Source organism: Sinocyclocheilus grahami, unplaced genomic scaffold (assembly GCF_001515645.1).
Source record: "Sinocyclocheilus grahami isolate Dianchi unplaced genomic scaffold, SAMN03320097.WGS_v1.1 scaffold1.1, whole genome shotgun sequence".
NCBI classification, from domain to species: domain Eukaryota; kingdom Metazoa; phylum Chordata; class Actinopteri; order Cypriniformes; family Cyprinidae; genus Sinocyclocheilus; species Sinocyclocheilus grahami.
Genome location: NW_015505180.1, coordinates 1,843,943 through 1,860,024, shown reverse-complemented (window position 1 = coordinate 1,860,024; position 16,082 = coordinate 1,843,943). Strand labels below are relative to the sequence as shown.

At 36.9% G+C, this 16,082-nt stretch overlaps 1 protein-coding gene across 10 annotated transcripts in view; it reads right to left on the bottom strand.

Moving 5' to 3' along the window:
• Positions 1–384: 384 nt before the first annotated feature.
• LOC107580043 (neuronal cell adhesion molecule-like) overlaps positions 385–16,082 on the bottom strand; it is a 50,521-nt gene continuing 34,823 nt past the window's right edge. For 3 of the 10 annotated variants that reach the window (XM_016266687.1, XM_016266110.1, XM_016266817.1), the window contains 25 exons: positions 15,208–15,267; positions 14,212–14,323; positions 13,893–14,077; positions 13,492–13,623; positions 12,859–13,002; positions 12,662–12,773; positions 12,384–12,547; positions 12,103–12,250; positions 11,015–11,139; positions 10,798–10,827; positions 10,059–10,160; positions 9,731–9,928; positions 9,569–9,639; positions 9,015–9,240; positions 7,711–7,826; positions 7,386–7,590; positions 7,173–7,295; positions 6,887–7,063; positions 6,232–6,267; positions 4,616–4,684; positions 3,781–3,903; positions 3,311–3,466; positions 2,747–2,878; positions 2,441–2,519; positions 385–1,055 (listed from right to left, as the gene is read on the bottom strand). In XM_016266687.1, coding sequence (XP_016122173.1) covers positions 821–1,055; positions 2,441–2,519; positions 2,747–2,878; positions 3,311–3,466; positions 3,781–3,903; positions 4,616–4,684; positions 6,232–6,267; positions 6,887–7,063; positions 7,173–7,295; positions 7,386–7,590; positions 7,711–7,826; positions 9,015–9,240; positions 9,569–9,639; positions 9,731–9,928; positions 10,059–10,160; positions 10,798–10,827; positions 11,015–11,139; positions 12,103–12,250; positions 12,384–12,547; positions 12,662–12,773; positions 12,859–13,002; positions 13,492–13,623; positions 13,893–14,077; positions 14,212–14,323; positions 15,208–15,267 — 3,260 coding nt within the window. In that variant the 3' untranslated portion in view covers positions 385–820. The remainder of the gene's footprint in view (positions 1,056–2,440; positions 2,520–2,746; positions 2,879–3,310; positions 3,467–3,780; positions 3,904–4,615; positions 4,685–6,231; positions 6,268–6,886; positions 7,064–7,172; positions 7,296–7,385; positions 7,591–7,710; positions 7,827–9,014; positions 9,241–9,568; positions 9,640–9,730; positions 9,929–10,058; positions 10,161–10,797; positions 10,828–11,014; positions 11,140–12,102; positions 12,251–12,383; positions 12,548–12,661; positions 12,774–12,858; positions 13,003–13,491; positions 13,624–13,892; positions 14,078–14,211; positions 14,324–15,207; positions 15,268–16,082) is intronic. The other 7 variants (XM_016267056.1, XM_016266901.1, XM_016266978.1 and 4 more) reach the window with 7 other exon arrangements.

Below are 16,082 nucleotides of genomic sequence, written 5' to 3'. Positions count from 1 at the left end.
GGAAATCTTTCGACCGAATGCAAAAAAACTCCCAATCGCACCGATTTCTACTGAAACGACTGGATTTTGCCAGTGAAAATTTGCCAAACAACAGTAAATGTGACCGCACCTTAATGCTGATTCGCCAAGGGTGCGACATCAATAACTGATTCCATGCCAGTCCAAGGGAAAAGATGGTGTGATACAATGCCATCTGATGGTAAATAGGGCCATGTTAATAAAATATAAGTCAATTTATATATTCCTATATGCTCGCTGTAATATGCTCAATGTCATGTGACTTTCATTCCGACCAATCGCGGTGAAGCTTGGACTGGCCCTCTTCTCGCATTTGAATAATTTCTCACTGTCTTTCATTAGGGGCGTTTGTTTTATTTACTCCCAATCGCACCGATTTCTACTGAAACGACTGGATTTTGCCAGTGAAAATTTGCCAAACAACAGTAAATGTGACCGCACCTTAATGCTGATTCGCCAAGGGTGCGACATCAATAACTGATTCCATGCCAGTCCAAGGGACAAGATGGTGTGATACAATGCCATCTGATGGTAAATAGGGCCATGTTAATAAAATATAAGTCAATTTATATATTCCTATATGCTCGCTGTAATATGCTCAATGTCATGTGACTTTCATTCCGACCAATCGCGGTGAAGCTTGGACTGGCCCTCTTCTCGCATTTGTATAATTTCTCACTGTCTTTCATTAGGGGCGTTTGTTTTATTTCTTTTGCTGTGTGATGTCAGGGGGTCACAGTGCAATAGAGACAAGGAGGTGGGGTGTTGGATGGTTCAAAGGTCACGAGGCGTTTCCAGGCAGTTACACAAAGGAGTTCATGGCGTTGACCGGAGAAGGAGCCTCCGAACTCTCGTTGCCTTCCGCCGTGTCTTTTTCCTTCTTCCCGCTGTACTGGCCGATGAACGAGCCGTCCTCATTGAACTGGCCGTCTCCTCCCTCGCCATAATCCACCAGGCTGTCGTCACTGTCGTCCTTCTTGACCGTCCCATTGGATGGGGTCCGGCTGCCTTTCAAGGGCTTGTGATCCTCTGTGTCACTGATGTAAAGAGTAGAGACAAGGGGGAGGGGAAGGATATTACAATAGCACAATTGAAACCATCTAAACTAGATAGTGGAGTTCGTCCATTTCCAACATGCTGTTTAGTGCAGGTATTTTCCCAACAGTCCTTATACGCGTTTTTCCAATATCCAAAAGGCAGTAGATGTTCATAACTGGTCACAACATGCATTTGGAAGGGTAGGTTTGGTAACATACATCATAATATATATATATATATATATATATAAAATAATATAAACAAAGTAAAATCACAATAAGGAAACTCAAAAATGCAAATAACTATGTAAAATTTATTTATTTCAGATTTTAATTTTTAGTAAAGGTTGGGTTTGGCTTATCTGTGAGATTTACAGACATCGGTTTGATTTTCTTCTGTAACTAGGAGATGAATAATGGGAGATTTAATCCATGCTAGACTTGCAAAGCCCCTCTTACCTTTCTGAAGATCTAAACTCACCCCACAATTAAAACACACAGGAGGAACAAATAAGACAGACTGACATGTTTGACAATGAGGTTATCACTTTACAATAAAGAAAAATGTATACAGTGACATCATACACAACAAATGATGGACTTCATGAACAGGACATGTGGAATGTTAATACAGAACAAAAAAACAAACACGGCTGATGTCAACTGTGGCTTTGATTTGGCACTTTCAGAAGCTGAAATTGAATTTTAATAATTTTAAATATTACAGGGTACATTAAATATAATTGAATTAATATTTTATATATAAGATTTCATTTCAATTATTGTGAGTTGAGACCAATCATCCAGTTCCAATCATATCTGCTCCATTGCATCAGCAATAATAATGACAATATTACCAAACATATTACAAAAAATACACACAAATATAAAACAATAAATTAAAAAATATATTGATGATAATAAATATTATTGATGACAATAAATATTAATGATGTCACAAAACAAAATAACAAATCACAGCAATAACAACATAAATTAGGAAGGCAACTGATTTGACACTCGAAATGTGGTAAATGAATGAAAATTTAAAAAATGAATTAAAAATGTGTCAAATAGTTTTACAGTCATATAATACACAGCTTTGGTTAAGAATTGTTATAATGTATAAAAAGGTTTGCTCCTGCTTTCCTCAAGCTGTTTTGTTGTGAGGCCAAAGATGTTTACATTCATCTCAGAGGAATGAAAAAATTACGGTCTGAGTCCCTGAGCAAGAGGAGAAGCAAGTTTGCCTTCAATGAGTTGTGAAACGACAACAACATCACTTCTAAGTACCATTGGTGCAACTTAAATGTTTATTTTTCATGATTTCTGACCAAAGTGATATAAATATCTGTAGATTAAGTTCCATATGTTGTTTTCCTCACCTGTACTCCCCAAATGTCCCATCATCCTCTTTCATGGGCTGGATTTCTGGGTCTTGATGGGCATCTTCTTTTTCTTTTACTATAAGATCGGAAAATCAAAAAGTTGTATGGCATTAAAGTTCAGCCTTTCGTACAAAGGAGTTCACATGTGTGTGCAGAATCTTAAATATATCTTATTTTATGATACAGATATTTTATGTGGTCTGTTGCACTGTTTAAAAGATTTCAGATTCAGCATTAGCACCACACAGATGTACTTAACTACCAGTTTCAAACATCTCACATCAACTTTGGACATTCACTTACCTGGGTATTTGCCTCCTTTGTTCCTCTTTATAAAGCAAACGATGAGGAGCACCAGGATCAGTAAAGCAATGGCACACATCAGCCCGATAAACCAGCCCTGTGTGGCTATGTCAACCTGCTTGCTAGTCATAGCTGCAAAAAAGAGAAAAAATGAACTAATCCTCACTTTTCTTTTTTCGCATATATAAAACAAACAAACACAAAAAACTGCCATCAACAGTAAAGTAGAAATGAACATGAGCTGAACATCAAGATAACAAAAACCTCAAGTTTTTGTTTTTATGATGGTAAAAAGAAACATGGATTTAAAGAAGTGCTTTTAAAAATTCTCTGACGATGTATGAAGACCACTGTAGGATGTCAAAGAAAAAAGTAAGGAAGAAATGGACACATGTAATTCTGGCATGCATATACATTTCCATAAACCCGTCTGGACTCATGCATAATTTGTTAATATTCCAAACCAAAACTACAGGTAATGTCTGGAACTGAGGAGGGGCGGGGCTTCACGGGTGAGTGACAGGTGAGGTTGATGCTGGCGGTCTGCAGACATGCTCTCCTCACCTGGAACTGTAATCAACAGCTCCTCTGTACTGTGGACCGTTGCGTCTGAGTGGTCTTTGGCTACCACCCGAACCCTATAGGACATCCCGGGCTTTAGTCCTCTAATCTGATATGTCCGAGTGCCATTTACAAACTCTGTTTTCCAGGGTTCTTTACCTGGAGAGAAGGCCCGACGGCAAGGGAGAGATTATGGTAAAAACCAATTGCGCAGGAAAATTTAAAAAAATAGATTTTATTAAATTGATTATTTAATGATTAGCCAAATTGTATTTATCAAATCAAATAAAATGTATATATATATATATATATATATATATATATATATAAAATGCGTTATCAAAATATTTTTATTTTGATATTACACAAATTCTATATAATAAATAACTTGGTCTATGAACTTAATGATATTAAACTTTATTATATTAAATAAACGCACAGCAGTAGTGAAATTTTAAGGAGGACAATCTTACTGTTATCAACAACATATTCCACATAAACATTCCTATCCGGCCCCAAGTATTCCCAGCTTATCACAGCATGGTCCTCCTCCACTGAGGAGTTTACACTCCCAAACACCCGACCAGCAGGCGGCACTGATCAAACAAGGAAAAATACAAGTGATGTAAAAATGTAGAGATTATGAAGAAGTTGCTACAAAAATCCTGTATGTTTGGATGTCTAGTGGCCCCAGTATTTAATAAATAGACACATACGCAACAGCTATAAAAGTTTAAAAGTTACTTCCAATAAAATATCTAGCATAATTTGTTTGCAAATGCATCTTAATTTGATATTTTATATCTAATCCAATGAAATTCACAAATTTTAAGTGTCTTTTTGGGGTCACTAGAGATATATTTGTTTAATTACTTAGATCCCCATTGAAAAGTTTTGGCTCGGCAAGATTTTTTCATGTTTTTGAAGGAAGTCACATGTTCACCAAGGCTGCATTTATTTTTCAGATTTCTTTGATGAATAGAAAGTTCAAAAGAACAGCATTTTTGTCTTTACTTTTGTCTTTAAATGTCTTTACTGTCACATTTGCTCAGTTTAAAGCATTCTTCATGAAGAAAAGTATCAATCTCTTTAGAAAAATGACTAACCCCAAACTTTTGAACTGTAGTGTAAATGTATCTGTCATCACTCACTTTTTTATTATAAATCGTGTGAAACTCAAATAATGATTGTGACACCTTGTGAGATTTTAGAAGGGATAACATCTACAAATTCCTGTTCAATACAGTATCACACAAGCATAACAATGAAGGAAAGAGAGAAAAGGTGCCGGGACAGGTGTATTTGTACCCTTGTGAAACGGGGGCTGCAAAGATTGAGTGACAGGGGGGGTTGGTGGTGGTGAAGGGGGGGCTGAGCCTGGAAGAATACAGAGAATAGTGAAACACACAACATGAAACACAAAACATTAGATAGAGAGAAAATAAGGCAGTGAAAGAGAGAAATGCAGATCAAAGTTAACAGCATGCAGGAACATGCAGTTCACCGATGCAATGAGAGCTAGTTACTCTGTGCTTCTGAGATCAAGGCAGAGAGATCTGGATTCGTCTTGTCATACGTTTGAACATCACTCCATGCTGAAAAACATCTAATGTCCTTGCCTACGCTAGTTAAAGGGTTTGTTCACCCCAAAATTAAAACTTCTGGCATTTACTCACCCTAGTGTCATTCCAAACCCGTATGACTTGGATTTGAAAATGATTTTATATTATGAAAATTTTCACATGAGTCTTACACCAAAATCACGGTTGTTAACCTCCAAAACTGACAAAAAAGAACAATAAAGGAAGGCCATATGACTCATGTGCAACAAGTCTTCTGAAGTGATACGGTAGCGATGCTGTGATGAACAAACCAAAATTGAAGTCATTGTTCACTGATAATATTCCTCTGCAGTGAGTGTCAACTGCAATTGAGTAAATGACACAATTCAGCTCAATTCATGAACAAATCATTTAGTACAATTTATGAACTTGAACATCATTGAAAAGAACCGATTCAACTCAATGACTCAATGATTCAGTCGTAGCAGTTCTTGAATTCACTGGAGTTCACTGAGTGGAAAGATTACGAGTGAATAATTCAACAAGTTGCATGGCATTAAAGTTAGGGCTTTTGTACAGTGAAGTTCACATGGTAGTTCAATAGTCTTTAATAGTCTCAAGTATCAAATCATACAGTAGCGTTACTGTGAACAAAAGAATCATTATTCCCTGATAATTGTCCCATGCAGTGAGTTGTTAACTCTGAGATTCAGTTCAATTCATGAATCATTTGAATGAATCAATTCAGCTTAGTCCAATTTGCAAACTTAGTCATCACTAAAAAGAACCCATCTAGAAGAGCAATTCATTCACTGTTCCAGTTCTCGAGTTCACTATGTGGAAAAATTAGAAGTGAATAACAACTATAAATTAATTTTTATCTTTATTTAAAAGTAACATATGCACCCAGGGGTCTGAGAGTAACGCAATTTCAATTCTCTGTGTGTATGTGCTGTACATGTGGAAGAATTGACAATAAAGCAGACTTGACTTGACTATAGTGCACAAGCCATGTGAATCACTGTAATGGTGCTTTTTTGTCATTTTTGGAGTCAACTTTTACACTCTACTGCTAGAGCTGCACTAAGATTAAAACCAATAGCATTTATTTTTGGGTGAACTATTCCTTTAAACAGCAGATGTTCTAGCTAAGCCCTACTGAAAGCAGTGGGATGGAATTTGCATTTGTTGGTAACATGACTCTCCATGACATATGGAGAAAGCTGAGTCAGGTGTAAAGCCTTTTGGCCTGAGGAGGTTCATGCATATGTATCTATCTCTTTTCACTGCTACAGTGGCTTTCTAGTCACATAGCTGATGCTCGACCAGCATGCATTCTCATCAGCCTGATACTGGTGTTACCTTTTCCCGCCTCTACTGCGGGATGCCGAATTAATGCTTCATTGAAAAGAGAGAGAGAGAAAGAGAGACAAAAGAAGATAAAGATAGAGGGGATATAAATAGCGGCCACCTAACAATCAAAATAGATTGTTTCTAAATGTAAATGTAAAGTCACGAAATATGATGCTGTTGGAGGGTACATTTCAATACAATACAAATACAAAACAAATGCAAATATTTGTGAGTTGTACGCTTCGAATAAGACAAAAATACTGATTAAGAACATGGCACAGTGAATAGCACTTTAAAAAAGTGACTAATATTGCCTCACAAAATAAATATTATTTAAAAAAAATAAAAGTATAAACAAAAGTATAAAAATCGTCAAATATAAATAAACAGACAAACTGCATGTTATGTTTGTGTTCAAACTATTCATGCAGTATGCAACCCTTAAAGCATTAAAAGTATTATATTGTAGATGTAGAGCATTGAACGAAAAGACTGAGGAAACTGAAGACGGGATTCCTCAGCTGAAATACAAACCCTTGAACAAGTTTTATTCTGCTTGCAGTTAATGTGAAGCCACCTTTGAGAATAAAATACTGCACCAGGATCCTTGCATCAAATCCTGAAAACGTTATATTGTAAAATCAGTCACAAAGCTAGTCCTCACCTTCGTCCATGATTGTGACGCCCTCTTCTGTGACAGTGGGGCCAGAGCCCTTGATAGTCTTGGCGTTCAAATAGAACTTGTAGTGTGTGCTGTGCTTGAGGTTGTCCAGAGTGATGCTGGTCTCGTTTGCTGCTAGAAGCAGCTCTTTGAGCGGCCCAAGTTCATCTGTTGTATTGACTTCAAGAAGAAGAGAGTTCACATAGAGAGGATGAAAAGTTTAAGCAATCAGCATCATTTTATAAATCAGCAACAAAATCCCATAAAACATGCCCCAATTTAGACTTACTAGGCTGGTATTTGAGCAAGTATCCTGTCAAGTGACCGTTATATTCTACAGGTGGTGCCCACTTCACAACCAAGGAGTCCAGGTTCAGATTTTGGACTTTTAAATCTGCAGGAGGCCCAGGAACTAAAAAAAGTGTATATAGTTTATTCTACTTTAAATAATATTTCATACTTTAACAAGTGAGTACATATAGTAAGCAAGTACACACTATACCTCCCTCTGGTGTTTCAAATATCTGATTGGAGCTGGTGGGTCCGTCTCCTTTCCCGTTGAAGGCTCTGATGTCGAGGGTGTACTGGCTGTAGGGATGAAGGCCAAACAGAAGACCCTTCGTCTCATTCCCATGAAAGATGCGCTCCTGTGGTTTCTCGGGCTCAGGGTCTTGCTTGTGTAGGCTTCTCATCTTCCAGTAACTCACCTAGAAAATGGCCAACATCTTAGACTGCTAGCAGCTCAAATGTCAACATCTTTAGGTAGATCTCCGTAATTGGTGAATAATATTAGAGATGTAAATGTATTTTCAGTGTTAAGTAAGTACCTTATATCCATTCAGTCGTCCTTGTACTGTTGAAAGAGGAACTGCGTCCCAGCTCACTTCAGCCACTGTCCCATTCTGAACAGAAACTTTTACGTTCTCTGGGGCCACAGTTGGTACTAAGATGACATACAAAAGACATACAAAACATAAATTATTATTATTTGTAATGGAACTATATTCTTTATTTCTTGGAATCTGTCCACCATCTCGGATGAACATTTTCAGTGACTGTGTGTCAGCACAAACTCATCTGCCAAAACTGCAGCATTAGCCAGCGGCATCACTTTTTGTTCATTTAAGAGCACGACTATCTTCGCAGGAACACAATTTTTGAAGTCCTCTAGCAAGATTAATTCCTGCAAGTCTTCCAGGGTAGTAACCTTGCTAGACAGACACCACTTTTCAAAAAGAACCCTCTTCTCTCTCACAAATTCAACATAAGTTTGGTTGACTGTTTTTGAATGACTGCTGAATTTCTGTCTATAGGCCTCAGGGACAAGTTCATACACTCGCAAAACTGCAGATTTAACAATTATAGTGAAAAGAGCGTTCTATAGGAAGTGCCGAGCAAACTTCCTGAGCTTTCCCTGTAAGGCTATACTGGAGTACCAGCGGCACGTTCAAATGCAACAAAGTAGGAGTCAACTTCTGTCTCTCTAAATAGAGGCACAAGCCTTATATACTTACAGACATCGAAACTATCGCTAGAGGGTGTATAAGCAAAATCTTCTGTGGCTCTACTGCCAGCAGTCGTTAAGGGTGACGAGACCAATGTGGGCCTAGTACGCAGTGGTGGAACTGGCTTTTTAACCAACCGCTCTGCTTCCATATCCATTTTATGTAATTGGATATCTCGACCAGCCTGTTTCTCTACTATTCAAAGCCTAATCATTTCTGCCTCACATTCCTGTTTTTTAATCAAAAGATTAATTTCCTTAAATTTTAAGGCAATCCTAGGATCATGAGGCACAACAGAGTCAGAGTTGAGATTCTCATCTTTGGCTGCAGTTTCCAATGCCTCTTCAGACTGAACCTCAATGCTGTCCTCAGACTCTTTAGGCAAAATACCCGCATCTACCAATTTCTTAAACAGTTTGTCCTTAAGCAGTTGTTTTGGAACGTCTTTTGGAACATCAGTATCGAAAAATTATCAAAGAGCTATCAAAATCATATATTTTTTCTTACTACGATTAAAAGCTTCAATTGTAGGGCAAAGAGTAAACACAACATAATATAATATAATATAATATAAATACACTGCAAGTAATATAAATAAGTTTGAGTGCTTTCTGCAGCTTACTCACAGTCCTCTCCTGAATATCCCAGCAGTACCTCTGGTCTGGGACCTGGGCCGTAGTCATTGACCGCCTGCACGGTGACTTCATAGGGCGTAAAAGTGGGCGTTCCTGTCACCACATATAGCGAGACATTGGCCAGAGTGAGTGACGTCCATTGCTGATCCACATCTTTCTGTCTCCAGCTCACCTTGTACTGTAGGCCTGGGCCGTTCGACTCCAGCCCAGTCAGCTCCTGGTCACCAGACATTAAAATGGAAACCATATAAACTAGGAACTCAGCTAAATTAGTAGGTATACTCTTAAAAATAAAGGTTTGTTATCGGCATCTATGGTTCTTTGAAGAACCTTTAACGTCCATGGAACCTTTCCAATGCACAAATGGTTTTTATAGTGAAAAAAAAATATTCTTCACCCTAAAAAAACAGATCTGATTAAGACCTGATCACTGAAAGGTTCTCTAAGGACCCCAAAAATGGTTCTTCAATGGCATTGCTGTGAAACCCCCCTTTTGGAACCTTTATTTTTAGGAGTGTACTCTACTAAAAAAAAAAGTGTTTTACCCTCCAAGTTATTGTCATACTGTCAGGTGACGTTCCAATGACTTCAACGTCTGATGGACTCACTTCAGGCTCTGTGAGAATCACAATCAGACTCTGATTCATAAAAATACAAGGGCATTTAAAGATTTTTAAGAATTCTACTTTCTTGCTAGGGTAACTCACGTGCAGGGTTGGTCCTGTACTGTCTGGATGGAGCGCTGGGTTCACTCAGACCCACTTCATTGAGTGCCAGGACCCTGAAGGAGTAATACACATACGGGGAAAGCTCCAGGTGTGCTGTGGTGCTGGTTCCTGAGACTTCGGTCATATTGACCCATACTCCAGGCTCGTGGAGCGAATCTTCATACTGGATCAGGAACACTGAGGTAACCAGGTATAAATGGATCAGAAGAGCAGACCTAAATGTTTCTGTTGACCTATTATGTAGATGACCTATTGATCTACCACAAGGTAACAAACAAAGATGAGTTTTTAATACGTTTTAACTCACATTGAATAGGACTATTGTTTTCATCACCAGGGGTCCATGTAAGCTGAACACTGTGCTCTCGTTGGTCTGTCAGCTCCAGGTCTGTCGGTGCATCCGGTTGCTCTGGAAAACCAGATACTGTATTATTAGACACAAAACTCGATTCAGCTGAATTACAATAGACATAAAACATGCAACACAAGGCAAAAAAAAGACCACCAAATAAAAAAAAAATGTCACCGACTGAAATGTGACATTCTGTTAAAGGCACGATTTTAAAGTGTCTAAAAGGTACAGCCAAACCGATTTCATGAGAAAATGTTTCACGAGATTGAATTAGTATGATTTGAGTTGCACAAAAACACAAAATTTGCAGGAAAAAATAAGCATGAAGGTCAACCCCTAAACCAGCCTCAGTGTGGTGTGAGCAGATCATATGAAAACACAAACATGAGATTGTACGAATTCACTACTAACTCATCAGAATGTAAAATTGGAATGAGAGACTGTTGGTAAAGCTGAAACCACACAGGTCTTTATTTCTAAATGAGGTCAGGAAGAGTTTAGTGAGCTGCCTCATTTGCAAAAACTAAAAACCTAAATGGCCTTTAACAGTTTATGTATTAATGGGAAACATCCAAAAAGCACATTCATAAGCACATATTAGGAAGGTGATGAGGGATAAACAAAAAAAAGCAAAAATACAAATGCATCAAATGGTTTTGGGACCTGTTTGGGAACTGAAAGAAGTGCATTTTACCCATTATTATAGGTGGTGTTGGTGTGGCCTCTGACAAGGAAAGCAGGTTTGAGGAAGTCAAAAGTTAGTTATACAAAAAAGTACAATATCAACTCTACAACAGCACCCATCTAATCTGTATTGACAAAAATCTAGGATGCCATAATGTATATTGTACAGTTTCTGAAAAAATTTAAGCAGGTGAGAGTGTTGAGAGTGATGTATAAACTGAGCGTACCGACTACTGTGAGCATGGCGCTGGCTGAATCTTGGTCAAGGGTGGTGTTTCTGATGCAGGTGTAGTTGCCCTCATCGTCCTCTCTCACGTCATGTATAGTCAGACTATCAGAGCCCACCTCAAATCTACACACACAAACACACACCTGCTAGTCAAAAAAAGATGCTACAGGCCACCTTTCAGTGCAAATAAACATCATTATTTTTACTTTTCTCAAACTTCAAAAGTTAAATTTTAGATCAAAAGCACTTTTTTTTGTGAATGGATATAATTATTATTATTATTGTTTTAATTTTCAAATTTTTTCTCTTGTATATACTTTACCGTTCAAATTTTGGGGTTGGTAAGTTTTTTCAATATTTTTTAAGATGACTCTCTTATGCTCACCAAGGCTGCATTTATTTGAAAATACTGTAAAACAATAATATTGTTTAAAACAATAATATTTAATATAAAATAAAAAATTTCTATTCTAAACATTTTAATTAAAATGCAATTTATTCATGTGATGGCAAAGCCATTATTCCAGTCTTCAGTGGCATGTGATCCTTCAGAAATCATTCTAATATGCTGATTTTATTATTATTATTATTATTATTATTAACATTGAAAACAGTTGTAATGTTACATTCTTTCTATATATATTTTTTTTATGGAAACTGGTACATTTGTTTTCAGGATTCTTTGATAAAACATTTAAAGGAACAGCAATTATTTGAAATATAAATATTTTGTAACAACGAAAAAGTCTTTACTGTCACTTTTGATCAATTTAATGCTCCCTTGTTGAATAAAAAAAAGTAATTTCTTTCTTTTTTTGTAAAAAAGGCGGGAAAAAATCTTACTGACCCCAAACCACTTACAGTAGTGTATTTCTTTTCTAATAGGAAAAATGCCTATAAAAAGAAAAATACCAAACTGTTGCATCTGCAAAAATGCAAATGACTTCATTATTTCTAAAATAAACAAAATATAACATTAAATATGAATCTCCCTCACTCGTATCTTGCGCAGAGCCTCAGGTGCTAACCCGTTTCAGATGGTGCTTATATTTGAACAACAATTGCAGCACTGATTGCAGGTCATACCGAGAGTCGCCGGGAAGCTCCATATTGTCTTTGAGCCATATCATGGAGGGAAGGAGAGTGGGGTCGTGTTTGACCTTGCACTCAAACACAGCCATGCTGTTTCTCTGGACCACTTTATACCCAAGCTGTCTGAGGATCCGTGTAGGCTCTGCGGAAAGAAAACAACATAAATCTTGCTCTTTTCTCTTATATTTCCCATCATAATAATAATACTACTGTTCATTCATTTAGCATATTACAAATACACCAATTTCAGCTAAACACATTTAGTTTTCACTCACCTTTCACTTCCAGGTAAATGTGATTTTCTTTGTTGCCAAGACTGTTTGAGGCAATGCAGGTGTATTTGCCACTGTTTACTGGCCGAGCCACATTGATCTCTAAGGTATTGTTCTTATGAATGATGTACAAGTCCCCATCCACTAGGCTCTGACCGTCTTTAAACCTGCAGATCAGAGAAACATAATCACCATGCAACATTAACTCACAGTAAACACTTTGATGGATATTAGAGGCAAACTTAAAAAAAATGAAAAATTTAAATTAAAAAAAATCTCACCATGTGACTTTTGGAAGTGGTGAGCCAAACGAAGCACAGTCTAACAAAGCCCTACTGTTAGTAATGACTGAGTACACATGATTTGGAGGGGTCAGCACCCTTGGAGGTTCAGCTGAAATGTAATACATTTAATTTGCCATACAGAACAACTAAAAAATAGAATAGAATAGAATAGAGATGCTTATAAAGTAACATACCCAGGACGCTGACAAAGGCATTGCCCAGCAGGTAACTGTACTCATTGGAGGCGTTGCACTGGTAAACAGCACTTGAGCCGGTCTGAACATCACTGAGGATGATATTGCCATTTTCGATTTTCCGACTGGGGTCCTTATGTGAGTCTATCAAGGAATAACATCATAATCATACTCATAATTTAACTATAATCAAGCTATTCTTCTGAACAAGTAACTAGCTATGCAACAAGCTACTAACAAAAATTTGCAAACTACATTATTAATTTTAAATATATCAGATGATATCATTTATAATTTAATAAGAACAATATTTCCCACTGGCACAAAAACAATGAAATTAATTAGGGAAAGCATAAAACTTAAACAGCAATAATACAACAACAAAAAACTAGACAAATAAATAAAAACACGTAGTTTATACAGGTGAAAAGCAACATTTAACGAAATATTATGCTATAAAAACAAACATAGGTTCAGTGAATGATTTTATAGAATCAGTTTATTTACAGGTACTATGCAAACAAACTGATTAATATCACATCCTGAATATCAATATAAAAATATTTGTTTAAAAAAATAGTAGCTATATACTGGAAAAAGCGACATTATTTTGAAAAAGTCGGCTTTACATACTTTCAATGGGAATTCCATTGACAGACCATGTGACCGTGGGTTTAGGGTTGCCATCCGCCCGGCAGGTGAGCATTCCAGATTCTTTCGGGGCCAGGATGAGGTTCTGAGGGGCACTGATCCAAAAGGGAGCCGCTGTGGAAACGGAAAGAAAGAGTTTAAAAATCAAACGGACAAAATTTTAATTTAGAATGTTATCTTCCTGTGCAACAGATTAGAATTATTCCATCGTGCATTTTAAGATATCTGGCAAACCAGCAGGTATTTTCTGAATAACAGGAAACACAAAGGGTCTTTCAGATCATGTCCATGAACAGTTCAGGATGGCATCCCGGGGTTAGTGAATGATGAGACTACACAAGATTTTTGAGATGTGACAGATGAAAAGACGTCCTGTGACAGACCTCTGACCACTACAGTGATGATGTGATGGTTGCTCCCCAGGCGATTCTTGGCTAAACAGCGGTAATCTCCCCCATCTGCTTCTGTCACCTCTGTTATCTTCAGAGTTTTCTGGAAACTGTGAAATGAAAAACGGCCGCTTGGCAGGTCACCGTTCACCTTGCTCCAGGAGATATCTGGCGTTGGACTGAAAAACACAATAAAGTCAAACATATTTGAACTGTTTATGCAAATCCTTTCCCAATCAGAATAAAAAATGGACATGGCTACAGATTTAGCATAGCCATTCTTTGACCCATTTTTCCACTTTCTCCTACTTACAGGCTATCAGCGATGCATTCCAGCTGCAGCGTGTCTCCTTTCAGGACCATGCTGGTACTGTGCATTCCTGGTGGCTGCATGAAAGTGGGCGCTCTCTCCCCAGAAGGACTGTCTAGAACATAGATAGGCCACAATCAGGCCGACAAATCTTGTAACCAGCCAGCTATTGCCCAGGACTTAGGAGAAGGGAAAATGTCCTGTTTTGGTGGTAAAACCACACATGAACAAGGTAGATAAAACTAGAGGTGTACAAACAGCATATTACTGGCCAAATTTGACACTATAAATGGAAAATGACAATGCTGGAAAATGTATTTATTTTGAAACTTAGAAAAGTCTTCTGACTTGCTAAAAATGCCCTGATGTCTTTTATCAAGTGAACCTCATACTGAAAGACAATGATTTTATCCTTTCATTGCTTCTTTTAGATGGCCTTTAAAAGAGAATGGAAGGATCCAAATGAAAAATATAATAGCAATGAACAATGTTTTAGTGAGATATTTTACAGTACTTAATATAGTGTTGCATACATAATGTACTATCAACACTAATACATGCATTCAGTTTAAAACAGGGAAAGTTTAGTGACCAGTAGAAGATGTAAGATGTGCTGAAATGTTAATTAGACAATTAAAAACAAATAAAAAGGACCGATTACCATTCATATACAGTAATCTTGGAAATTGTGTTGCCATTCACAATGCCAATGATAGTCAACTCCTGTAGTGTTGGCTTCAGTCCTTTTGTTAAATCTGACTAAATCAGTTTTCATTAAAAAGATGTGATGAAATGAATGTTAATACCAAGTGCAATACAGCGCAAGACCTTCATAAAGATCAAGTTGTTTGGAGTCAGGGTTGGGATTCTACAGAAGTGGGTTATATTTCTGGTAATACGTGATATATTAGGTAATGAGCTATTCCTGGTTAGGCAGAAACACAAGTGATGGGAGGGATGAAGGTTGGGTTCACTTGGAGAAGTTCTGCTAGCACTCACCACCCCAAAAATCTGAGCCATTCAAAAAAGCTGCCAACACAGTGTCATTCATAGCTTCAACTGGAATACAACAGAAAATAATCAGCATGCAATGCTTTGAGATTTACGGGTCTGGACAGAGCAGGAAAAACTGAAGAGGCATTTAAAAATAAAAGGGAAAATGTAACACTGTAAAAACATAATTCTTTTTACAAATTAACAAATTATTGTATTTTTATTAAAAAAAATAGAAAAAAATAATACATGAAATACATGAAATGTATGTAAATTTTGCAATAAGGAATTTTTCTACCATTGGAAAAATTATTTTTTTATTTGAAATACCACTTTTTCTCTAGTCACTGCTTTGTAATGTCTTATTAAGCAATTATCTCACTGTGGGGCTTTTCTTGGGGCAAATATAGATATATTAAATAAATTATATATATCTGAATACTTAGTACCATGTGATATTTCAGTTTTTCTTTTTTAATAAATCTGCAAAAATGTCAACAATTCTGTGTTTTTCTGTCAATATGGGGTGCTGTGTGTACATTAATGAGGAAAAAAATTAACTTAAATGATTTTAGCAAATGGCTGCAATATAACAAAGAGTGAAAAATTTAAGGGGGTCTGAATACTTTCCGTACCCACTGTATATGCAATTATTGGTGTATTAATTCAATGAATTAATCGGCGGCATATTGTAGAATGAATTCAATTAAACTTTCATCATAGTTTGACAGCCCTAATAATAACAGAATAAAATGGGATTCTGTACATATTGTGCAAGCTTAATTCAACATAAAAAAGCAGAGTTTCTTCTATTTAAAAAAAAACCTGATTTACACAGACGATTGTATGGAACAGAAATGGGTGACTCTGTTTGTAGCAGC